The sequence below is a fragment of the Macrobrachium nipponense genome, chromosome 7, assembly GCF_015104395.2.
Source record: "Macrobrachium nipponense isolate FS-2020 chromosome 7, ASM1510439v2, whole genome shotgun sequence".
In the NCBI taxonomy this organism is placed as follows: domain Eukaryota; kingdom Metazoa; phylum Arthropoda; class Malacostraca; order Decapoda; family Palaemonidae; genus Macrobrachium; species Macrobrachium nipponense.
Window position 1 is genome coordinate 16,016,830 of NC_061109.1, and position 25,927 is coordinate 16,042,756.

General features: G+C 37.8%; 1 protein-coding gene across 1 annotated transcript in view; it reads left to right on the forward strand.

Moving 5' to 3' along the window:
* Positions 1-18,317, forward strand: part of LOC135217304 (uncharacterized) — a 148,934-nt gene extending 130,617 nt beyond the window's left edge. The window contains 8 exon segments of the mRNA XM_064253069.1: positions 4,086-4,305; positions 9,475-9,705; positions 10,148-10,358; positions 10,586-10,653; positions 10,832-11,052; positions 11,956-12,229; positions 13,351-13,686; positions 15,707-18,317. Of these exon segments, the coding sequence (XP_064109139.1) occupies positions 4,086-4,305; positions 9,475-9,705; positions 10,148-10,358; positions 10,586-10,653; positions 10,832-11,052; positions 11,956-12,229; positions 13,351-13,686; positions 15,707-18,076 (3,931 nt within the window). The 3' untranslated portion in view covers positions 18,077-18,317.
* Positions 18,318-25,927: the final 7,610 nt, after the last annotated feature.

A 25,927-nucleotide genomic window follows, 5' to 3' on the forward strand; every position in this document is an offset into this window, starting at 1 on the left:
TACCTTGCATCCAAGATCTTCTCTTTACACCATGAATGCTGGGCAGCACTACAAACACAATACCGTCATATTTCTTATAAACTACAACTATAACATTCATTTTTAACAGGTATGTTTTAGTAAATTCAAAATGTGATCCTCAAAAATAAAAGTTTGCCTACATAAGCCGCAGCCAAAATATAGGTACCTCCGAACACAGGATGTAAACAAATGACGCTATTCGTCGATAATGTGGAAAATTTTGTTCCCATTGGCTGGGATTTATAACGTCATGCTTTTTAATTTTGATTACAACCGCCATTTGTCTCTACTGGCGCCGTGGTACTGCTCATATCATCATATGGCTACCTTGAGTATCTTTGTGTGCTCTATATTTATTACCTTTGGTTCAAGGCTAGGAAAATCTGCATGCCCATTCTTCTTGATTTCTATCAGTCCTGGACTAGACCTAATAGGTTGTCTGTGCCCTCGTCCTATGACTATAAAGCATTTTAAGGGAACGAATTGTTCATATGTCAGATAATGAAACTGACGATGCTCTGAAAAATTTATCAGTCACAGTCAGTGTGCCCTACACTGCACCTTTTGTGTTTTTCCTAAGTCTCTATAAGTTACGAATGAAGGTAACATAAAAGAAGACGAATTATTGTCAACCCTCAGGATATCAAAGGAGAGTTTTTGAAGGATCATTGTCTTGAATAGAGGAGCAATTATAAGTTTGAGTTCAAAAGGCTGCTGACAGATGGCAAAACTTCTATAAAGGGGACTCGGTGATTTCTATGGGAACTTTAAAAGCAATAATGGCAATTTTCTTTTAACAATTCAGTAATGAGGATCTTCCACAAACTTATAAACTGATTGATCCAGGTCAAAATGTAATTACAGGTAAGTGAGCAGTGGCACAGTGACTCATGGGTGAGTGTTGTGATTCGATCTGGAAATAGTCAGGCTCTTTCAAAATAGTCTTGATAAAAAGGAATTTATGCGACAAGCAAATTGGAGACAGGGTAAAAGGATCAGAAAGAGAACACACAATGATAAGGTACATTCATATACAATATACACAAAAGATGAAAAAAAAGAAGTTTGTATTCACTCAATTTGATGCACAGAGTTGTACTACGGAAATAGAAAAAGTAGGTGAAGATAGGGGGAATGGTGTGCGAGATAGGACTATAAAAATTATGCTCGTATCTTATGAATTATCCTGCGGGGCAGGGGAGTTGAGGCTGGTCCGTAGAAGACAGATGGTTTCATTCGAAGTGAGACACCAGCTGCTCCTTAATAGCAGCCTTGGAAGTGTCCAGAGGCTACATAGACCGAATCAATCCGTTTTTCTCTTCAACTTGTTGTGCCGAAACGTCTGAAGGAGGATCTTGTATGTTTCTTCTCTCTCAGTGACCGTCGTCCTCGGATCTTCTCTCCATCTTCTTATCCCTTATCTGATCTCATTCTCCTGCCCTTCTGTCTTCACAGGGGCGAGGAGCTGATGTACTACTGAATGGGCGGAGCTAATGACGAGACTTTCCATAAGATTGTTTTGTCGAGAAGCCCCTCATCACACAACGCCACCCTAGAAACTTCCACTAGTTTTCGACATCTTGCATCATCAGGTGTCAAATTTCTTAATGTTTTCCATAACACCCCAAGATGGCCTACCAAGGGCAAAGACAGACTAAGGATAAACAGCACCTGAAGGTCCACACAATGCGTGCTTATTAGAAAGGAAAATGCGTTTTCATTAGTAAGGCATTCCACTATTAGCATAGTAAAATCTCTTTGTCAGTTATAGTTTCTCGCATTCTTAGTCTGTCAAAAGCATGCAAGTGCTCTGAACCTTGTTTGGAACAGTGAAAATCGTTGTCTGCTCACACTTTTCTACAAATAAACAGTTCTTTGAAAAATACATACGTTCATCAAGCAGTTTCAGTGTTTCATCAAAACAAGAATAACTAGGTCATTGGCCCTATCAGCCATGTTACATCCCTGTCACTTGCGTCTTTTTCAGGGAAATTAACCATGCAATACTTGCTATGTTCAATAAATATGAAGGACAACTCTAATTGTAAAATGCTGTAAGATTCCCTGTGAGTCAGTAGTACTACAGGTATTGGCATGCCTGACATGTGATAAACAGAAGTAACTAATGGTGGGTTGGGTCTGTTTTTACAAGGAGTTACAAGGATTTGGATGTCTCAAAGACTTATTAATCCATCAGAGGAGACATCGTGCTCACTTATCTCTAGGAGCAGGTTTTACTGTTCATTCACATTGTCATAATGATTTTGTTTAGCTTTCTTTTAAACGCTTCCACACTGTTGCTCTTTACCACTTCTGGTGGCAGTTTATTCTAAGTGTCACATATCTTGTATGTAAAGAAGTTCCCATAGTGGGATGTGTTGTATCTCTTCAGTTCTAGTTTCCATCCATTATATCTTGTCTGGTTTTCATTTAATGTAAATAGATTACTGTCTACTTTCATCTTCTAAAAGTGGTCGGAGGCTGCGGCAAAAGTCGTCTCAAAGGTAGACACAGACGGAAGGAGGAGAGAGGCTCCCAACCATGAGACAATGAATTCTTTTATATCACTCAAGGTCGTCAAATAGAAATGACCCTCTGTTGACTAGTAAATGGCGGCTCTTGAACAACGCCTCCCAATCGCCGGGTCCCTTCCCAGTCAATGTCAGTCATTTTGCGCTCTCAGGCATCTTTACGACGATCATTGATCCCTTAATGAATAACAGAAATCAAGGGAAAACAAGACAGATGCAACTATGTAACTGGAATACAGTTATATAGTTCGTTCGATAACCAGGGCCAGAAGGCAGCACTCTCAGTTGCACTCGTCAAGAGTCTCATGATGCCAAACTCAAGTTTCATTCTGATAAAGTAATTGCACAGTTCCTCATGAGCATTTTAAAAGTGATTATTTATGTATGATGCATCATACATAAACAATCGCATCAACAAGTCATCAGAAACCAAAATGGTGAACAAGCTTGGCTTTCCCTGAATCAAAAAACACGTATAGGTTTCAGGCAAAACCATAAACAAGAGAGAAACGTTAAGGGAAAGATTGAGGTGGCTAAGGAGTCGTGGCTGCACTGCTTTTCTACTGTCCACACCCATGCGATCTGAACGGTCAAGGAAATATTGACCGTTATAAATCTAGACGGTGGAGCCTGAACACTCATGTGGCCTACGTGTGCCAGATCGCTAGTCTTGTTTTATATGTTACATCCTCGGATGGGACACGTTCATTTCTTCTCTCTCTCTCTCTCTCTCTCTCTCTCTCTCTCTCTCTCCCTCTCTCTCCTTTTTACTTTTCTGTTAAGGAAAACGATTGAGATGGCTATTTGTCTGTCCGTCCGTACTTGTTCTGTCCGCCCTCGGATCTTAAAAACACCAAATTGCACCCCTCTAGCCTCAGTAGTTTTTATTTTATTTAAGATTCAAATTAGCCATAACCGCGCATCTGGCACCTCTATAGGTGCCAACAACACAGACCACCACCAGGCAGTGACTGAAACTTTCATGGACCGCTGCTTAAAGTTTCATAAAGCATTTTTTACTTGTTTATTTTCTGCATCACTTTGGAGGAAGGATACAGCAGACTGTGCCATAAACTAATTCAGCTCCTGACGGTCGTTTTGGAAAGGTATCTCTGTGTCTACCTAGGGCAGTGGTTTTTAACCTGGCGGGCACACCCCACTAGGGGCCCGAAAACAAATTCCAAGGGAGGCGCGAGCCCTTGTCAGCTAGTTACAACCTTGTCGTCGCAATTAGTTTCTCTCTCTGGCTCTTTTAGGAAGGTCTCGTTTACTTATTTTATCGGTAATTAAAGCAAATATTTCATCGAGTGAATCTTCTGTGGTGAAAGAGTAGGACGTCTGAATGGGTACAATGATTTTGTCCAATCCTCCTATATCTTTTATTTAGAGAATGTAAAATAGTCATTAATGTTGGTGATCGTTTGACAGCTCTCTGAGACTGAGTTTTTAGTTATGTGTATTCAGATCTTACCTGTTGTTTATAATAAATGCATGCTTAACGAACTATAGTTTTAGCTGATTTGATACTTTCAGCCTCACTGAGACGCCCCACGAGGAAACACACGAGGAAAACCACGATGACCTGGAAAAAAGGGAGGTGTTCAAAGAAGAGAGGAGGGAGATCATATCAAGCACACCAGAGGAACCCGTGACGAAAAGGGAACACAGACAAAGAGAACATCGTAAAACGAAAAAAGCTCCTCCCAAGAAAGTTCAGCGGCTTCACAATCTCACAGGAGACTTACTCTTCCAGGTACAGTACGCATTCTCTCTCTCTCTCTCTCTCTTTCGGCACCTGGAACGATCTCCCTACGCGACTGAAGTGTTCTTTGTCATGTGACTCCCTGAAAAATACAACACTGTTGGTGGTTTGGCACTGAATGAAACCTAAACTTTTAAAAACTGTCAGAACAGAAAACTAAACAGTTTTATATAAATGGGTCTAGAGCAACTGAAAAATATGAAACGTAAGGACGGTATCTATTATACTTTTGTAAAAGTGTTTGAAGGAATATAAACTGATACATCCATTGGGAAAATAGAAGGGAAATGTGAGAATCTGTGATGAATTTTATGATGATCACAGTGATCAAAGACAGTTGAGAGCACTACAAGAGAATGTGAAAAACTTACATGTACAAGAAATATAGATCAAGCATGGGAAAGGTGGAGCATCAGAGCGTTAATAACTTTAGACGTTTCAGAAGTGTGCTCCTGTATGTCTCAGAACGTGGTAGTTCTTGATGGGAAACAGAAAAAGTAGTGAGTTAATGGAGCCTGAGAAATGAGGGAAGTTTTAAGCAAGAGTTGTAATGTAAAGAACGGAATGAAGCAATCTAGTAAGTTGAAAAAGTTATTTAAAAGCAATAAAAAAAGCAATAACAAAAACAGATTGGAATAGAAACCCAATAGGTCAGGCTAAGTGGGATGCAGTTGCCTGTACGTTGCAGTGCTTTACTTGGGCGCCAACATATGGAACTGGTTATCCGGCTAGCACCATGTAGGTGTGGTTAAAAGGGCTATCTCGCTTCAGCAGGCTAACCCTGAAGCACACTGAATGTTTGGATCACAACTCCAAACTCTCATGCAGACAATTTTGCCATTGAAGGTGTCAGTCTGCTCTTTTGCTAACTAATGAAGAACATTGCCAGAAGTCCACCACTCATATAAAGCAAGACATTTTCTGTGGCAGGGTGCTCCTGTCAACAGGCCTGCATTCAGATAGACCTGCTGATCAGTTCAACTAATATAATCAGCTCAAGAAATTTACCATATCCAGTTGTACTGCAATTCGTGAATTCCAGACGTTTTGTGGGGGGTTCCTCCTGCCAGACACCACAGATTAAACTACCATATTCATGCAATAAATCAAAATGCTAGACATTTCCTGTGGTAAGATTCCCCTTACACGGGACCTAGAACCCTGAATTCGACCATATTAGTTCATTTGCTAATGAAACATCAAAAGGTGCCAGAATCCTATTATGGTCTCATGGTATCATTATTTGTTGATAGTCCCTTTATTATCTACATACCAGAGATTATTATTTGAATATCGAATAAAATTATCCTATTCTTTAGGAAAATGAAAATCCTGGTCAGTCAGCAACCGTTATAAATTTGAACAATCAGTCATTCTGAACGGTTATAACTTATAAGTAAAGTGATTAAATACTGAGACACTGAATGTATAAATCCACAGCAACAATTTTGATGAAGTGAAACTAACTAGCATTTATTTGAAGGCATTTACTTAGTAGAATATGGCCTTTTAGGACACTGAGCAATGATCAGTAGTCTCGGTAAAAAAAATGATTCAATGAAACAGAGGAATCTAGTTCGTCCATCTAGTCTAACTGTGAAAACCAGACCTGAAATATTTCATTATTACAGAAACCAGCAGTTTTGAGCTCCAGCTTTGAGGCAGCAGGTGCATTACTTTTACTGAAATTGATGAAAGTCAAAAATATATAATGCACAATGTAGGCTATCAACGCTATGCAAAAAGATGGTAAATGCCTCAGCAAATATAATCAAGATAAAAAATTTTTAATGTAGTACAAAAATATGTCATTTAATTACAGCTTACAGTTGCCAAAACCTTATACGGTAGATGATGTTATTGATTACATCTCTCATAATGTCGACGGACAAAATGTGGATGGGCATAATAACATATTTCCAAAGGGAATAAAATGTCGACCGAATAAGGCCATGATATAAATAAAAACTTTATAAAGAACATGACTTGATGGTAGGGTTTGGTAAACCAAAGCCATTATTGATAAGTATTGTATCAAGCACAAAATTTATTTTTCAAAAAACATAATTAAGTGAAACATTATCAATGATGCAAATGTTACACATCAGAGCAATTGCTCTTAAGAACATGACAGAAATGAAGCAAGGCACTACACCATTGATAGGATTTTGTTATCTGTTCGTTAACGAGGCCATGTGGAATATGTTTCTAATATTCTAATATTGTTAAATGTCACAAGAAAAGTTTCTCCTCTTGTAGTCAAATCTTCATCTCTGTTACTTGCATTGCGTTGTCGTCTAGTTGTACGGACGAGTTGACTCCTTCTTTGGTGAAGCTCCCCACACATAAGCCAGCTTTGTACTGGCGCTTCACACATTCTGGTGATACGTTTGCTGTATCGCTGTGGCTTACATTTGAAGGAATATCTTGTGTAACAGTGGCCATGTCTTCAATTTTGTTCTGAACTTTAAGAGCATCATATCTGAGATTAGCAGGCTGGTGACAATGGCTTGTAAACGAAAGTACAGTATTGTTAGGTGTTACTCTTCTACTACAGCATCCGCGTTTTACACAGCGCCATAAAATTCAGTTTTCCTTTAGCTTATCCACAACGAATGCATAATCCTTCGCAATCTCCATCATAGCGATGAGCTGGTTTATAAAAACAACTTCAACACACTTCGGATCTTGACGAAATGATGGTGTTGGAAAAATGGGCTAAAACGTCAAACAAATTATCTTTGTTAACAACTTCTTTAACGGGACAACCACCAATTTAACGTGCTTAATTATATATAGATTAATAGAGCAGATAGTAGAGGATGTACAGAGTGGAAATAAGCGAGAAAATGAAAGGAAGTTTGTAAAAAGTTCATTAAATTGTTTTAGTTTTATTTGTTCGAATGGCTGTCCATCGACATTTAGGCCGGCAACCGATTAGTACATCACAATAGGATACTATTCCATATCCAGTTGTGCATATGCATATCTGAAACATCTGTCCTGAACAGTCATTTACTTCCAGGTACGTTTCAAATGAAAACACTTTACTACGCGATGGCCAAAAATGACCGTCAGATGTCAAATTGGCATCAGCCTAGGGACCGAACACCACCATGACGTTAGAATGACTGTCATGTGGAATCATAGTTTTACTGTGAAATTTAGTGAAGCCTATGAATGGAGGTTTTGTTAGTCCTGATCATCCTCTGGGTTAGAATCACTTTTCAATCCAGGCACCATCATCGGAATGGCCAAGCTTATCGAGAAACATGGTAATATCAATTATCCCGTTGCTGATGTGCTTAGACTCAACGCTACTGTCCACCTCATTACGCTTACCATTTTGCCTGCAAGATGTTGTATACAGTGACTATTACTATTACCCAGACCATCACTGGGAGATGCTTTATTTCCATCAAGATTCATATAGTATTACATATTTTACACGCTTGGGAGTGTTACTGATGTTTAAGTCTAAAGAGGCGTGATGCAGCTCTAATTAAAGCACAAAAAAAAGAAGCACTGCAGCTTTTATTTTTCTAACTTTTGCTGTTGATTTATCGGATGATCAGTCTACACCTCGATTTGGTATGCGTTGCTAATTTTCTTCTGTTCTTTTTCTACTTATCAACTTAGGAGAAATTCAATATGTGAAAGTTTGGTCTGATAGTTAATGGCATTAAGATGATTAAAAATGTATTCATGTCCAAAATGTCTGTTCTTGTTTATTTTTATATTTTTGCTTCATTTTTCTTTGTTCACGCATCGGCATTCTTTCCGCAGAAGCTCTTGTTAAATTATCACCTTTTAGGTTTTTGAATCTATGATGACAGAAATTATATAAAATTGGCTGTAAATAAGAAGCTCATCTGAATCGAAGATACTGCAGAATGGCTGAATATGTGACAGTAGCGTAGATTTGAATTCTATTGAAAGGTAAGTCTCATGACCAGGGACACACCGTGCAGCATCCTTCTGGACTAAGATACTGTTCCTGAGAAAGAAAAATTAGGAATGGGCAATAATGATCTATAGAAATGAAATGCAAAAGTTGGAAAAAAAAGTCCATTTTCTTGGAAAGAAAGGATAGAATTCTGACATCATTAAAATTGTAATTATATATCAAGGACGCATCAATAAAAGAAAGCCGAGAAACTGTAAGTTTCACAGAAGGCGAAGGTCTTCAGTACAAAACGGCTTCAGCGTGAAAGAGGAGTCATTCAGTAATGAAACATATCATCCAAAAAAGATGGAGAACTGCTGAGAGGACCAACCAAAGCTCTCAGAGTTCAGATAAGGGGACAGATAAAGCACCTTACTATAGTAGATTCACATCAATCGTACCTACCTCTTGTGAAATCTGAGACCAATATCAATATAATAGTCACTATAAGTATATCGATAACTATAACTAGCGTGGAAAAAATAAAGTAATCACTTAACTTTGGCCAAACTATAAATAAATATCATCACTTCATACTATAGTAGATTCACATCAACTGTGCATTTGATGTCTATGCCAGTCCCTTACGACGCTCCTGATTGGCTGTTGATAAGCCCATCAAGGGGTTGGAAACGCTGAGTCTCTCTCGAGAGTTCACATGGGTAGGATCTATGTTCCACCTCTCGTGAGGGATACGTCTTTCAGGAGAGGTGAAACATACATCCTGCCTATGTGAACTCTCGAGAGAGACCGAGAGTTTCCAGCCCTGTGACTGGCTTATCAACAGCCAATCAGGAGCGTCGTAAGGGACTGGCCTAGATGTGAATCTGCTATAGTCATATCACTGTGTCAAGTTCATCGTTTACAAGCTTTCATTTTCAGCATAATCTTATCTCACCAAAAGTGATCAACTCCTCTTGGCGAAAAGTTCCTCGTTGGACGAATAGTTTTCGTGCTCACCTATCAATTCGGTAGTCCCTAGTACGATTCCCGGCTCTGCCAACGTGAAATCAGAGGAATTTGTTTCTGGTGATTAGGAATTAATTTCGAGATAGTATATTATGGTTCGGATCCCACAATAAGCTGTAGGACCCGTTGGTAGGTAACCAATTGGTTCCTAGCCACTTCAAAATATCTAATCCTTTGGGCCAGCCCTAGGAGGGCTTTTGATCAGTTCAGTAGTCTGGTTATACTAAGATATACTTTTCTTCTAGGCAAAGAGGATGGAGCAGGCTCTTGTGTCGAAACACGGGCTTGACCGGCGCGGAGAGCAACAGAAGGGCCTTGGGTACAACAACGGACATCGGCAGAGGAGCCTTCGTGGGCGGTCGTCTCTCAGACTAACGGCGGACTCCGGGTCATCCCAGAGGCGGCAGCGAGAAGCGGGTGCTCGGACTTGGTCGTCGATTGAGGCCATCACCGTCCCCAATGAATCCCCTCCTAATGTCAGTAGAAGAAGGGCTTCGGCAGGTTTTCTCTCATATACCTCCTTGTTCGTTCACGTGAAGTCAGTTTAACAGATGAATCAATCAGGCAGTATAGTACTATAGTAGATTCACATCACCCGCACATTTGATGTCAAGGACCGTCCCTTACGACACTCCTAATTGGCTATTGATAAGCCAATGACAGGGCTGGAAACCCTGTGATTCTCTTATCAACAGCCAATCAGGAGCGTCGTAAGGGACGGGACTAGACATCAAATGCACAGTTGATGTGAATCTACTATAATTACTATGTGACTGAAATGACTTTGTATCGTAATTTAACTCAGCAGTCATTTAAAGATCCTCAAACATGTCTCACAGTTATTGTGTTTTTTATTTTATTTATTCTTGGACTATGAATGACTAAGAAATAGAATATCCTTTTCCTGACACTTTCTAGGGTTCATCAACTTGGGAAAATAGATCTGCGGGCGGCCTGGACGCCTCCCACGCTAGCGGAGATGGGCTGGAAGCTTCCAGTAGGAGCCTACGAATTCACCCATCGTCGGCTCATCCCTCTGACCAGCAAGATATTTTAGCCATGAACGCAGAGTTAAGTCGTATGGCTAAAGAACTACGAATGGAGCTCATGAAAATGTGGAGCTTTAGAGGTATGTGGAAGCTGCCACTTGCTGTGTTCAAGCTGATGGATGAATTTTTATAATACCTGCTTGAAAATGATGGTATTTCACTGCTGCTAAATGTTTGTTTTCTATTGTATAGTAAATTGAACGTGACTGAAAAGTTAATGCGAATGGAATAAAAGACTGCTGGGCAACATTTCCAGGAAAGCTTTCAGAAGGGTAAGTAAATGCAACCTTTAAAATATTGCTTCCAGAATCTACATCGCCTGAGTCGGAAACCTCTGAGAGCATCGATAGGCTGGACCTTGATGAAGACAAAAAGGTAACTATGCTACCCTTCCCTCCCTCCAGGAATTCAGATGAGAAAAATAAAAGAATATAACTCATTTAGTTTGCTGTTCTGATAGATATTGTATCATCTTTTTTCCGTTAATGAGAAAAGATGACAGAATTTCAATATAAAAACAGCCTACCTTAGACTAAAAGACTTGGCCTTGTAGCACACAGAGCCAGACCGACTTTTGGCTGAGGCTAACGAGGTGTTCCAGAGCATCGCTCTCCTTCAGAAGGACAGCTCTCCCCCGACACCTCCTCAGTCAGGTAGATCTTCCACAACAAGGGCACGTCGCTCGCCTTCCATCACTTCCTTTTCCAAGCACCGGGAAGCCAACGGATTCGAAGACAAAGTGGCCGCCTATCGCAGTGCGGACAGAGACAGGAGGTAATGAAAAACAAGTTCACGATCCTTAAAATTCCAGACAACGCTACATAGCCTTCTCGAATCCAGCTTTTCAAAAGTAGACATAGGTTATAGAAATGGCAGATTCTGCTGTGTAAACAAAATATTTCTATTTCTGGATCATATAGAATGACATTTTGAATGAACGTGCTTGAAAACTCAAGGAACCTAACAATCCAGCTGGCTAAGGATTTCAGATGCCATGTTTGCATGATGTGACATCCTTACAGTGGTGTAAAATGCAATACTGTTCTAAAATCAGCGATGTTCAAGCATTAGAGATGATGAATCAAGTGATTTACTATCAAATGATGACCATACTCAATACATTTGATTATTTGCTAGTCCTTTGACTTAGATTTCCAAGTACTACCTATGAATAACTGCAAATAGTGTTCATAATAACATATTGCCAAGTACCGCTACCTAAAAGCTTTCTCATCTAATTGACAGCAAATAATAGGTTGCTCAAAAATAAATGAACATTCGTTCCCTGACAGCTTTTTTTATACTATTAAACTGTAGTTATGAGATACAACTGATCATTTATAAGTAATCAGTGGATTATACTTTTCTGTTACAGATTGTAGATGCACTTTCTAAAATTGTAATTTAGCTTTATCATCTTTTAAAGCACATTTTGTCAGTAACATCTACAAGGAACTTTTGAAATCTAGAACGATCCTAAGGCACCCCAGTATAAATAAATTCCTTTGCGTTTGTTATCGTTTAACAAAGGTAGAAGTAACAATCATAAGGAGAGTGCAGTCCGTAGTATTTTCTGCTGTGGTATAACTTTCCCGAGAGATTTGCTAGGTTAGGCTACACCCAATCCTCGTAATGGCCCATAATTGACTTCGTCATGTTTTCTATGTATGATTTCAGCAGTCAGTCAGCAGCGGGAACGCCGTCCCAAAGAGATTCTTACAGTCAACAACGACAGAAGTTCCAGGAGATGGACGACGACCGCTCAAAATTCCTTCCACCAGGGTCCAGTTTAGACCACCTGCTGCTCAGGTCGCAACTGGAGGAGGACGACGACAGAGACTGGGAAGCAGCGAGGCGAAGATCCTCCGACGGCCTCTCCACTGTCACCTCTGGTCCCTCCCGCTCCCACTCGCCGTCTCCCAGCATCGCCTCAAGTGCTCCCGAAGCAGAGGTAAAGGCTTTGGGGTGTCATTTCCCCTCCTATGAGTACGTTTCTTTGTCGTACCAGCGCCTCTTTCGTGACTTTAGAAATGTTAATACGCTCCCACTCATATTTTGGACTTGTCAGACAGACAAAATAGGTCCATGGGAGTCTACAGGAGTGGGGCATTTGCTGCCCCTTGGAATTTTGGAAAATAAACAAAACTTGCATGGAAAATACAAAATGGATATAAATTACATGGAAAATGCAAAATGAATAAAATGACACATGAACATTTCTCGCCGGTTTATTCAGTTTTCTATTGTTCAATTTAATAATTTTTTGGTAAAAAAAAAAAAATCATTAAAATTCTCCTAGGAGATGATGTAGTTGAGCTACTCTGTTAGATAAACAAAACAAAAAAAAGCTACCATTTTGCATCTAAGCACTTCGGGAAACTTTTTTTTTTAGAAGGGCAAAGGGATACCCCCTCCCCTTAGACCCCTCCCCCACAGCGATCTCCATATCATTGCCCCCCAACCCCACCCCTTGAATTTTTTTCTGCCGACGCCCAGGTTCTGTATATCTATAAAATACCCACAGGCATGATCTAAACAAGGTTTTTAAATCAAAATATCTCTTGTGGTTTTGTCATATCACAAAGTCGTACCTACCTCATGTGAAATCTGAGACCAATATCACTAGAATAGTCACTATAACTATAACTACAGCTCGCATGAAAAAAATATATGGTTGGAACAAAATAAATACTTAACTTAATCCAGACTATAAATGAATACCATCACTTCATGCTAGTCACATGTGAGTTACTCTCCAACAGAGTATGTTTGGATGCGCCATTATGTTCTTGGTCCCTTTCAAAGCATCATGAGTAATTGACTATTTTTATTTTTACATTTTAAGAAATTAGGTATCTCGATAAACTTACCTCACCATTTATGACGTTGTCTTGTATCATTCCATACTAAGTGGCAAAAACATTTCTCAATTCATTGGCTGCAGCTTCGTTGTGTAGTGCTATTGCAGATAAGTTTTTTGCCTAAAAGAATCTGACCATGAACCATAGGCAAAGAACGTTTATTATGACTAAATACCCTATAAGAGTTTTGCTCACAAAATTGTGTTTATAGGCATCTCCCAGACTCGACGAGGAAGACGACGGTCTATCTCTTACCGGTACTTGGAAAACAGCGACAAATTCGACCTTACGTTCAGGAGAGCATATCTTATCATCCAGCTTCGAGTGGGATGAGGAAGAATCTGAGGAGAGAGGAAGGAAAAGGGAGAACTGGAGCACTGCTGTTGGGGAGGAACGCGTCGCAGTTCCTCAGGACTCGAGGACGAAATCTTTGAGGAAAGGTGGACCCACCGGCGAGTTCCATAAAAGCTTCGAAACGGAGGTGACGACTTCCAGTCCTCGTACGCCCGTCCGGGACCTCAAGACGCGACGTATTTCGGATACGCAGGTAAGATATAAAAAATACAATAAGAAAAACCATCTGCATGTAAGATACATTTTGACAGTTCAGTTAATTGTGCAATTGCTACTGCGAAAAGACTATTGATATTCATGGCTTCATGTTATAAGCGCCTGTTTTCAAACAGGTTAACATGAAACAACTGCAGCATTTGCATTTGTTAATGCGAAGGCTTATTGAAATATTGACGCTCCTTTTTACAAAAAAAGTAACCACTCACAATTTAATGATTAAGCTCACTCTGTAAAAAAAAATAGTATATGCAAATGTCTGCATTCTTAGCGAGTGTTTTTTATGCCTATGCGGGATGCTCTACAAATAGACATTCATGTGCTACCTTTGGTGTGTTTTTTTTCTTGTCTTTTTTTGAGCACAGGAAAATATAGTATACGGTATTCTAGTGCAGATCGATTCACATTATGGGCACTTCTGTTTTTAATTATGCTTGGCTATTTGATGAATGCGCGACTTTCTGTTAGGTTAAATGAAGAGAACTTAAAAGTCATATCCGTATGATAAGTTCTTTCATAAGCTTAAATTTCCCGTAATCAGGTTACATAATCAAGCCGTCGAAATAATCATAGGAACGTCGTTGTCTTTATGTGATGCAAAACACTCTTGAATTTAACGGAACGAGAAATTCTCTTCGTGGTAAATATAGTAAATAGTACAAGTAAATAGTAAATATTAAGTAAATAGTAAATATTAAGTAAATAGTACATGTAAATAGTAAATATTAAGTAAAAAGTAAATATTAAGTAAAAAGTAAATATTAAGTAAATAGTACAAGTAAATAGTAATATAGTAAATAGTACAAGTAAATAGTAAATATTAAGAAAATAGTACAAGTAAATAGCAAATATAGTAAACAGTACAAGTAAACAGTAAATACAGTAAATAGTAAAAGTAAATAGTATAAGTAAATAGTAAATATAGTAAATAGTACAAGCAAACAGTAAATATTAAGTAAATAGTACAAGAAAATAGTAAATATAGTAAATAGTACAAGTAAATAGTGAATTTAGGTAAATAGTACAAGTAAATAGTAAATACAGTAAATAGGACAAGTAAACAGTAAATATAGGTACGTAAATAGTACAAGTAAATAGTAAATATAGTAAATAGTACTAGGAAATAGTACAATAAATAGTACAAGTAAATAGTAAATATAGTAAATAGTACAAGCAAATAGTAAATATTAAGTAAATAGTAGAAGTAGACGTATGTCTCCTTGTAGAGTAGGGTTTCTGATCCTTCGCTCACACCTGAAGAACGAATGAGTCATCATATGGAATCAGTTTATACGAGTAACATTTTATTAAACTGACATGGATCATAAATTATACCTTCATAAAAATCATGAAGATTTTTAAAGCGACTGAGTCTTAGTGTAATTTCTCTGTAAATTCGACTGCCTTTCACCAATTGTATTATTCCATTCTTTCTCAGCTAGAGTAAAAGAACAGCACGTCTTCCTTCTGTGATATTTAGTTTCCAACTGAAGTTCTGCTGCTGTTTGCTGCACTGAAGCACTGTTCAAGCACACAGCTTTAGTGCTTGAAACATAGACAAACGGTTAAAAGAGACAAAACTGAGAATCATGCTCTTAGACTAATAGTGTAACAAAGATTAACCGCTGATGGTTTTAGTTACCGATTTTCTGAATACTCATTGACGTCAAGCCATATTGAGAGCAAACTTGCTTGTTTCTGGTAGGAAATAAGATCTCAATAACTAAATAATTTTGTTTGAGCTAATCTGAGGATTATGTCAGTCAGTCATTCTAATGCTATCATACAGTTGAAAAGTAAGTCTTATGGTCTCAGACGAAATTATAGAAATTTCTTGATTCTCAGAGGTCAGGTTTTTTTTATATTTGTTCTGTATATCTTTGCGGTTTTATTTTACACTTTCCTTTGCAAAAATATTTCCGTACCTGAGACCATTTTCTATAAATGTATAATTGATCTGCAACTATTGACGTGATATCTTCTTCTTGTTGCTTCAGGTGGAATATGAAGCTCGTGGTCAGAGTACAAAGGACGAGTGTTTTGCTTATACCTTCAGCAGAACTGTGTACGATGATGAAGCGCTGACGGCAGGGAAACAAGGACATTTAAAGGATTCTGATGATGCTCAGCATAGACGTTTCAAATCAATTCCCACAACTGTCGCTCCACATTCAATGTCCTCGGATAAATCTCCAGACATTTTTGTACCGACAAAGCGAACAATATTCACAGTGCAAGGTGGTGTTCTTAACTCTGAACAAGCAAGAGCAACACCTACATTTGTTGACAACCAAGATGAGTCATCACTCAGCATACAAAAGCGTGAAACTCCCTCGTCCACGACAGTTAACAGGGATTTACTGGTGGAGAAACAAAAAAGCATCAGAAAAGACTTTGAAAAGGATCACTGTTTCAGCCAGAGTGACTCACAGGCTTCTATCGGAACCTCAAGACAGTCTATGAATCAGAGTGATGGTACCACAGAGCAGAGTCCTACTAAACACTTAAGAGGTAACAAACATCTACAAGAGTCAGAGAGCGTAAAAGATCAGTCGGATACTCAACATAAAGTGGAGGAAGAAATACAAAGTACTGAAAACCATTCCCTTAAATCAAACATTATAAATGACGGTGAAGAGACCTGTGAAAAAAAAGATTCAGATCAGTTACCCGAGAAGAATGTAGACGAAAGTTCTAAACTGTTGGAAAATGAAGGTCTGGATGTTTCATCTTCCATGTCTGAAGAACATGCATGTTTCTCTAAACAACTTAAGCCTGTACAACTTCCTACCAACACTCCTATGGTGACCATGCTTTTCCAGAAGTCTCCTCCAACAAGCCCGCCAATTGAGTCTAAAAGAAAGGTTTTGGAGGCTGTTAATGAAGGTGTACCAACAGTAAGAAATATCATTCAGAAATTTAATCAGAGAATTACAGAAAACCAAGAACTTTTAGGAGGTCCATTCCGATCACCCCCATCTAGTCCTCCACAGCATTCGCCGAGATCTCAAAGAAAGCTTCTGTCTGAAATGACCGGAACAGCATGGAAACACAGTACAGTTCATACGCAAGGAACCCCTGCATCAGTCACTAACTCATCTGGAGGAGTTTTAAAGTCTCTCAGTACTTCAGTGATAGTGAACTCCGAGATTCCTCCGCTGGTTCAGCGGTCTGCAAGCAGTTCCTTAGTTCAAAATCGATTCCTCACCAGTGCAAACCAGGCAATGTGCAGCACAAAGTCTCGTGCATCACCTCTCATGGTTTCAGACATACCTGAATTGAGTGATGAATGGAAAAGTTCACAGACTATTACTCCAGAAGTAATTCCTAATATTAGTTGTGTTGCTAGTCCTTCCTTTACTCCAGGAGGTGTTAGTCCTACTCCGACTGAGGTTGATACGTCATATGACTTAGATGTTTCGGTTGATGACCCTACATTGGGAGTCCAAAATCAGCTTGGAAATTCTTCTCTGTCAATTGACAAAAGCCCGTCAGGTAAATTACGAGCCATGAAGTTAAAGAAGGCCAAGGAAGAATTCTTATCACGAGGAGCAGCCCTCCCAGTCTCAGAGCATAGGCTAAGTGGTGGTCCTGATTCTTTTAAATTGCGCCAGAGGAGTGGTACAGCAAGTACTGATGATAGTTGGAGAGACTCTGGTGAAATTTCAGCTAGTTCCCCTTCACCTCTCCCTCAATTTTCCCATAGTGAGGAGATGTTCATTAACAGAGATGACATCCCTGATCTGTCTCCCAAAATTGTTCCGAAAAGAAATAGAGCTGAAAAGAAAGAATCCTTCCGAAGACAAAGTGCTCATTGTATTTTAGAGCAGTCTACCCCTGAGCAAGCAAAACAAGTTGAAAAGTCTGCTTCTTCGGGGGCTCTAGAAAGCCCAGGGAGATTTTGTGATCAGCCAGCTGACTCGGAATCTCGAGACAGCAGGAAAGGGTCTGTTGATCCTTCCACTGACTCTGGGAAGTCGTCGTCACGAGGCTTCTTTAAGTTATTCCGAAGACACAGAAATAGAGACAAAAAGGACATGCCCTCTGTACAGAAGCTATGTCGTCAAAGTTTACTCGTGGACTTTGCAAGTGGAAGAGGACGTACTCAGAGCGCATCTCCACAGCCAGGGGCAGAGTCTCATCTGTTAGCTCTGCAGGAAGTCGATGGGGAAGAAGGCTCAGATATGCCTCGCTCCTCTAAGACTTTACCAAGGGGTAGCAGTGGAGAGGCTATGCATCCAACGCCCTCTCGATCATGTCCTTCTTCACCAGTCGCTCCCCACCGCTCAAGAACAGCTAACTGGCTCATCAGAGGGCGACAGATTTTCAAGAGTCGGTCGCCATCTCCAAACAAAAAGCAACGGTGACAAAATAATAAAGATGCTTTATTATAAAAAAATAATACAGCATCCTTGAAAAGCCACACTTTTTTTTCATTGCTAGTCACTTTACGTAGCCATGTTATAATGGCATCTATGTATGGAATGTAATATTTATCTTCAAAGAAATGTTCGACTAAAGCTATACTTTAAGGAAATTTACAAAACAAAATATTTATCTCATTTTTGAAAAATGTCACTTATTGTAATACAGAATATAAATCAACAATAGGTGGAAATTTATTTTATTTTACCTTCTATATAACTTTCAAAAACATGTGTGTACATAAAGGTATAATATACATATGTATGTACTATATCTCATGGTGTTTTTCATCAAACACGAAATTTTTGTATTTCCAGATATCAAGTCACAAATAACCCCGGATTCATCTAAGGCTACTTATTGTCGCATTTCCACGGCAATGTCTCACACCAAAAGAGAATTATATAAATGTTTCTACCCTAACCAGCACTTGCGAAGTGTCTTTTTATGGCCGGCCGCAGTAAGTTACCTATATCCAAATTTCAAGCCAAAACAACATGGATCTGGATAAGAACACATATACTGTGCAGTTCTCTTTTGGTTAATATATATGTAAATCTAATAGCCACAATGCCTCATAACTTCTCAAATTCCTTGCTCTTTTCTGTATACGCTTGTCATACAAAACCTTGAGATCCAACGTCAAAGAAATATGAAAGAAATCGTGATGTCCAGTAGTGGGAAACCAACCTGCGATACCATAATCATCGTGATTATAGTATTGCGGGTTCGTTCCCTGCTACCGGACATCATGATTTCTTTCATATTTCTTTGAAGTTGGATCTCGAGGCTTTGTGGGCACAAGCGTATCCAAAAAAAGGGCAAAGAATTGAGAAGTTAATCAGGGCATCGTGGCTATTACATTTACTTTATGTATCTGGTAAAGAAAAATAACCAGTAGATTCGACACACATACACACACACACACAACACACACATATATATATATATATATATATATTTATATATATATATATATATATATATATATATACATATATTTATAGATATATTATATATATATATATATATATATATATATATAAGGGATATATATGTATATATATATGTATGTATGTATGTATGTATATTGTGACGAAGTGCCTAAAAGCCAAAGAAAGATCTGGGTCTGGACACGTTAATACTTGGGGGGAAAGCCAAGATCTGGGTCTGGACAACATTAATATTTGTTAACCCAAAGTGCCAAGTATCTGGTTACTGCACTTATCATTTGTACTTGTTAGAGCAAAAGACTTTTATTCATGGGTCTGGGATACCTTTTATACTTGGAGCACAGTTTGATCAAGTACTTGGTTATTGCTTACCTAACTACAGCCAGACACCTGAACCTTCATCACAAATACTAAACGACTGAATACTCTAAAGGTGACAGTGATCCCTTATAGGACTTAACAGTCAAGAAAACTATCAGTCTAAGTTCATTAAAATAGATGTGAGGTAATCTTAATTAAAGGGCATCACTCCTTTAATAATTTCAAATTAAGTATTTCCCTGGTTCTGATTCATTTGAGGAAAACAGCACATACCACTCTAAATTTCTACCTAACCAAAATAAAATATGATATTATATTATATTACACTTGTAGTAAATGAAACTCTCACAAAAATTTTAAATACAAATATTAATTTCTAAATTCAAAATCTATAAGTGAAATTCACAATCTCAGGGAAATTGTTATTACTTGAAAACAAAAGTTTACTTCATTCTTGAATTAATTATTAAACAAAATTAAATCAAAATATATCACGATATTTAATTAAATTAAAATATAAATCAATAACTAAATTTGAAAGGAAATTTAATTAAATACAGATTCATTCACAAGTGTTAGATTCAAACAATTACACAATCAAAAATTATTCGAACTAATTAAACAAAATAAAGAAAATGCAAAAACACAATGCATGATATGAAAACAATTAAAGCATTGACAGTACAAACATTAAGCATATAAAATGGACATGTCAAAAGAACAACGCAAAAGAAAAATGCATAAAAATGATAATTTTATCCAAACACTAAAAATAAAACTTCGAAGTGCACTTCAAAACATTTGTAAAATACCTGTAACAAGTTGCAAATTCTCACTCAAAAAGAAAGGCCTGTTACAATCTTCAACATCTTCAACACTTGTGCCTTCACAAAAATAATAATAATAACACTATGCTCAGATTCCACAAACAACACATATATTACTAAGAAAATTATCTAGCAATATTGAGTGATGTTATGGAATTTTCAATTCACAATTAACTACTTACGAGTCGATAAGTCCTCTTTTGGCAAGTTGAAAGAGATGAGAGTTAATTTATCAGAGGTATTAAATGGTTTCCCTAGCAATAGAATCTTCAATTATTGCAAGTAAACATGTAGCAACATTGTTGTAGTTAAGATTCTCGAAGGACCTGATGCCTTATCTGGGAGGTCCCTACGCATTCGTTCACGTGGATGAATAGGTCCCCTTGTGTTCGTCACAGGGCCGTTTAGGACAATAAAAAATTAGCTTAACTCATCTATTTTCAAGTGGATGGGTAACAGCAATCTCTGCTCAGACAAAGCAGTCTCTCTCTATGTGCCTTACGCATCTTTTTCCTCTCTCTGCCTTATGTATGTTTAAAAAATGAAATTTCTCACTACTTATACATGATATCTTTAAATATGGGAATCTGAACACACAAATACATATTTAACATGATTCACAGTTTCTGAGGGGAATTAATTGTATTACCAAAATCATAATTGCCTTCCAAAACTTACATTATAAGATTATATATGGGAAATAATGAACACAAGAGCCTGTGTTTCGCCAAAATAAATATCTGACTGACACTGGGAATGAAGGTCCCTAAGTGACAGGCCAAGGCAGTAGCAGCCGACCTACAAAGGTCATAAAAGAAGCTGAAACCCAAGTATTCTGTACCGGAGGTTATTCACAGGAAGGTTTCTGAAGCCCCAATATACCTACAAATTTTACCCACCTACTTTAATGACTTTTGTAGGTCAGCCACTTCCGCCTTGGCCAGTCACTCAGGAGACTGAGGTTTGTTCCCAATGTGAGTCAGAAACTTAATTACTGTGAAACACACGCTAATATGCTCATTATTTCCATTATATTTCATGGTGAAGGGATAATTCAAATGAAATAGAAGCAACTGACTCGCTGATGGGTTGGGAAGTTTGGTAATATTCACTGGTATACTGGGCTTCAGAAGCCTGCCCAGGATTACTTTAGGTTCCAACATTATCATGACCTTCCCAGGTCATTTGCTACCACCTTGGCCTTTTGCTCGTGAGATTGAGGTTCATTCCCGGTGTGAGTAAAATATATAATATACATATAACCAACCTGGCGCTGCCCGAGATAACTCTGAATGACAACCAATAATAAAATATCTCTCTCTCTCTATCTCTCTCTCCGTTACCCCCTTTGGTGCCATTGATGTCTTACCCCAACAGTATTCTTTTCGAGATAGTATGTCATATGTATACCCAGTTTGGTTGAAATTGCCCAGTGCATTTCAGTGTTATGCTGGAACATACACACACATACATATATTTCAATTTCATATATGTATATATATATATATATATATATATATATATATATATATATATATATATATATGTGTGTGTGTGTGTGTGATATGTATATGTATATGTATATATATATATATATATATATATATATATATATATATATATTATATATATGTATAATGTTTAGTGATAAAATTGAAACATTTTCAGTTTTCTACGACATGAATGGACATCTGTTTTCGAAGGAAAATCAACCACCTATCTGTAGATGGTTGGTTTGTTTGTATGGTGTTTTTATGTTGCATGGAACCAGTGGTTATTCAGCAACGGGACCAAAGGCTCTACGTGACTTCCAAAACCTCTCGAGAGTGAACTTCTATCACTAGAAATACACTCTCTGATGATAGAATTGAACTTGCGGCCACCGATGTGGCAGGTCGAGACCGTACCGACCACGCCACTGAGGCGATTAGATGGTTAGTGTAAGACTTGTTATTATTCAAGACTTCACAATTACCAGGGTTACATATATATTGTATTGGAACCATTTCCTAAATCTTTGCAACCGAATTACAAATATTTTTTTATGTCATCCTAGAGAATCCGAAATTAATGAGATTATATATATACATTATATCACAAGATCCACGTAAGAAGGTGGGTGAAAACCGGGGCTTTGAACAAGTACTTTCGTAGTTTATTCTACATTTTCAAGTTCATGTGGATTTTGTGATATTCTCAAGCTTCATTAAATATATATATATATATATAAAATAAAAGGAGCCCATAAAAACACCAAAATATAGAGAGAAAAATACTATATTTCAGAGACTGCTGTCTCCCTCTTCAGGTGGATGAATGAAAAGTTTACAGAAAAGGTGGTATTTATACCAAGAGGTCCATCCACAGGTAAGCAAATTTAGGTCACCGCCGCTGATAAACCTTCCTTTAATCTTCTTAAGCGTTGGTTAAATGAAAATCTTGTCGATCACATCTGAATCCCATGCTCCTTTTGAGATGTTCATTACCTGTCTCTCTTTTATTAAGGCCGATTCCATCATTTGACTCTTGTACTGGCAGTTGCTGCTATAAATTATAAGTGATAAATTCCAGTTTATTCTATGGTTATGTTCATTTATATGGTTGAAAATAGCTGAGTTCTGTTGTCCATACCTAACTAACCGTTTGTGTTGTTTTAATCTCTGGGGAAGTGATTTTCCTGTAAATCGATGTAAGATTGGTCACAGTCCTAGCATGGGATTCATAAAAACCCTGTGTCCTTGGGGGGATGTTATTTGTTGGACGTTAATCAGGGATTTAGCTAAGGTGTTTGGGTAGGTAAATGCAAAAGGGTTAGATTTCTGAGGGTCTGGTAAACCGTCTTAATCGTGTCCAGGTGTGGAATTTTATTTTATTGTTGGGTGTATCTCTGGTCTTGTCTTTAGGGGTCGGTAGATAATTACGTTTGCTTTGTGAATTGCTTTCTCAATTATATGGTCAGGCTACTATAAAGACGAAAGTTGCTTGCAAATTAGTTCAAATTCTTTTTCCAGGAAATCTGGGGAACAAATTCGTAAGGCTCTTAAGAATAGGTTGCTAGCTAGACCATCTTGATAGCATTGTCATGATAGCTAAAGTAGTGAATGTATGAAAGTGAGAACGTTGGTTTTCTGCATATGGTAAATTTGTATTCTGTCGTGTCTCTGATTATTAAAACATCAAGAAAAGGAATCTTGTTGTCTGTTTCCCATTCAACTTTAGATTTGATGCTGGGCACTAATGAGTTTAATTTTGAAAGGAATTCATTAAAATTGCCCCACCTATTATCCCAAAATGTTAGAATATCATCTACATATCTCATCCACAACATGTTTTTGGGTTTTATTGTATTTATTACTGTAGTTTCAAAGTATTCCATGTACAGATTGGCTAAAACAGGACTTAAAGGACTACCCATACTACACCCAAATTTTTGCTTATAGAATGATTCCCTGAATGAAAATACGTTATTAGATGCACATAATTCAATTAACTTTATTATTTTGTCAAGTGCCAATGGGAAATGATCTGAATAGGGGGATAATTTTTCTCTCAAAAACTGAAGAACGTCCTGTACTGGTACTTTTGTGAATAGGGAGTCTACGTCAAGGCTTAAAAGTTTTATGTTGTGAAGTGGTGTGTGTGCTTCTCTGAATTTGTGACGAAAATCTTCCGAATGTTTGACTGGGAGAAGAAGTCCCTAAAAAAGGGGAAAGGAGGCCAGCTAACCATTTAGAAATTTTGTAATTGAAAGCTCCGGCACATGAAACGATGGGTCTGAATGGAAGATTGTCTTTGTGAGTTTTGGGAAGGCCATAAAAGTAGGGCAATTTAGGATTAATTACTTTAAATTTCTCTAATAGTTCAATACTCTTTTTGTCTTAGCCAATTAATCTTAATTTCCGAAAAGAAATTCTGTGGGGACGTTTTGAAGGAGATTTTTCGTCAGTTTGTCGTAAGTGGTTGTGTCGCTGAGGAGTTGGTTGATTTTGTCGAGGTAGAAGTCTTTGTCCATTATTACGATTTTGCCGTCTTTGTTGGATCTACTTATTATAACAGCTAACTTTTTTAGCGAGAGGATGGCTATCATAAATCTATGGGGAACATGATATTTCTTATTTAGGGCAGTTAAAGCATTTAGTAACACTCCTTTTAAACATATCTCTTCACGGCTGTAGTTTTTGTCAGATATGCATTTATCAATAGCCACTATGAAGTCTAGGTTGTTTTTGCGGTCTGGCATAAAGGCAAAGGATAAGCCTAGATTTAAAACTAAATGTTGATTTACAGTAAGGGGGTGTTGGATAAGTTTAAAACTTTGTTATGTTGCTAAAGATTATTCCATGCGCTATTGTTTATTAAGTTATTTAACTTGCGTAAAAGTCTGTTCAAATGAGTCACGCTATTATAGGCAGCAATGTCGGAACAGAATGAAATCAGATACCTGTATATGTGGTCCGTGGTGAGGAGGCGAAGATTAGACTGAGTTCCATATATCACTCTGCATAGTACGAAGATGTCGTTTTTCTCTCCTCCAGGAAAATCTTATGTGAGAGAGGGAAGGGGTCTGATTGCAGAGTCCATCTCCCGAATCCGTACATTTATGGTAGTACTGGTTCCTTGAGGCATTCTTCTAAAAAGTGTTTTTGATTTTTCGGCTGGTGTAGTCTGATCAGTTCTTTCTCAAACTTGCAAAAAACTGGCTTGACTTCTGGAAGTAAGTGAAGAATCGTGGAAAGGTGGTTGAATTCCATAATGGACCGAAAATGACTGGTAAAAATGTTCTGTTACAATAAAAATTCCACACCTGGACACAATTAAGACGGTTACCCAGACCCTCGGAAAATCTAACCCTTTTGCATTTACGTACCCAAACACCTTAGCCAAAACCCTGATTAATGTCCAACAAAAGACATCCCTAAAGGACACAGGGGTTTATGAAATCCCATGCTAGGACTGTGACCAATCTTACATCGGATTTACAGGAAAATCACTTCCCCAGAGATTAATACAACACAAACGGTCAGTTAGGTATGGACAACAGAACTCAGCTATTTTCAACCATATAAATGAACATAACCATAGAATAAACTGGAATTTGTCACATATAATTTATAGCAGCAACTGCCGGTACAAGAATCAAATGATGGAATCGGCCTTAATAAAAGAGAGACAGGTAATGAACATCTCAAAAGGAGCATGGGATTCAGATGTGGTCGACAAGATTTTCATTCAACCAACGCTTAAGAAGATTAAAGGAAGATTATAAGCAGGGTAACCTAAATTGGCTTACCTGTGGATGGACCTCTTGGTATAAATACCAATTTTTCTGTAAACTTTTCCCATTCATCTACCTGAAGGAGGCAGCAGTCTCTGAAATATAGTATTTTTCTCTCTATATTTTGGTGTTTTTATGGGCTCCTTTTATTAGATGGAATTCTGTTGTAACAGAACATTTTTACCAGTCAATATATATATATATATATATACTATATATATATATATATATATATATATATATATATATATATTATATATATATATATATATATATATATATATATATATATATATATGTGTGTATGTCTGTGTATATTTATATGGCGAGAGTCTGAATCAGTATTAGGTTTGGAAAATAAACAACTTGGTGCATTTGCATTTAAAATTAAAAGATAAGGTACAGAGAAAGAGAGGG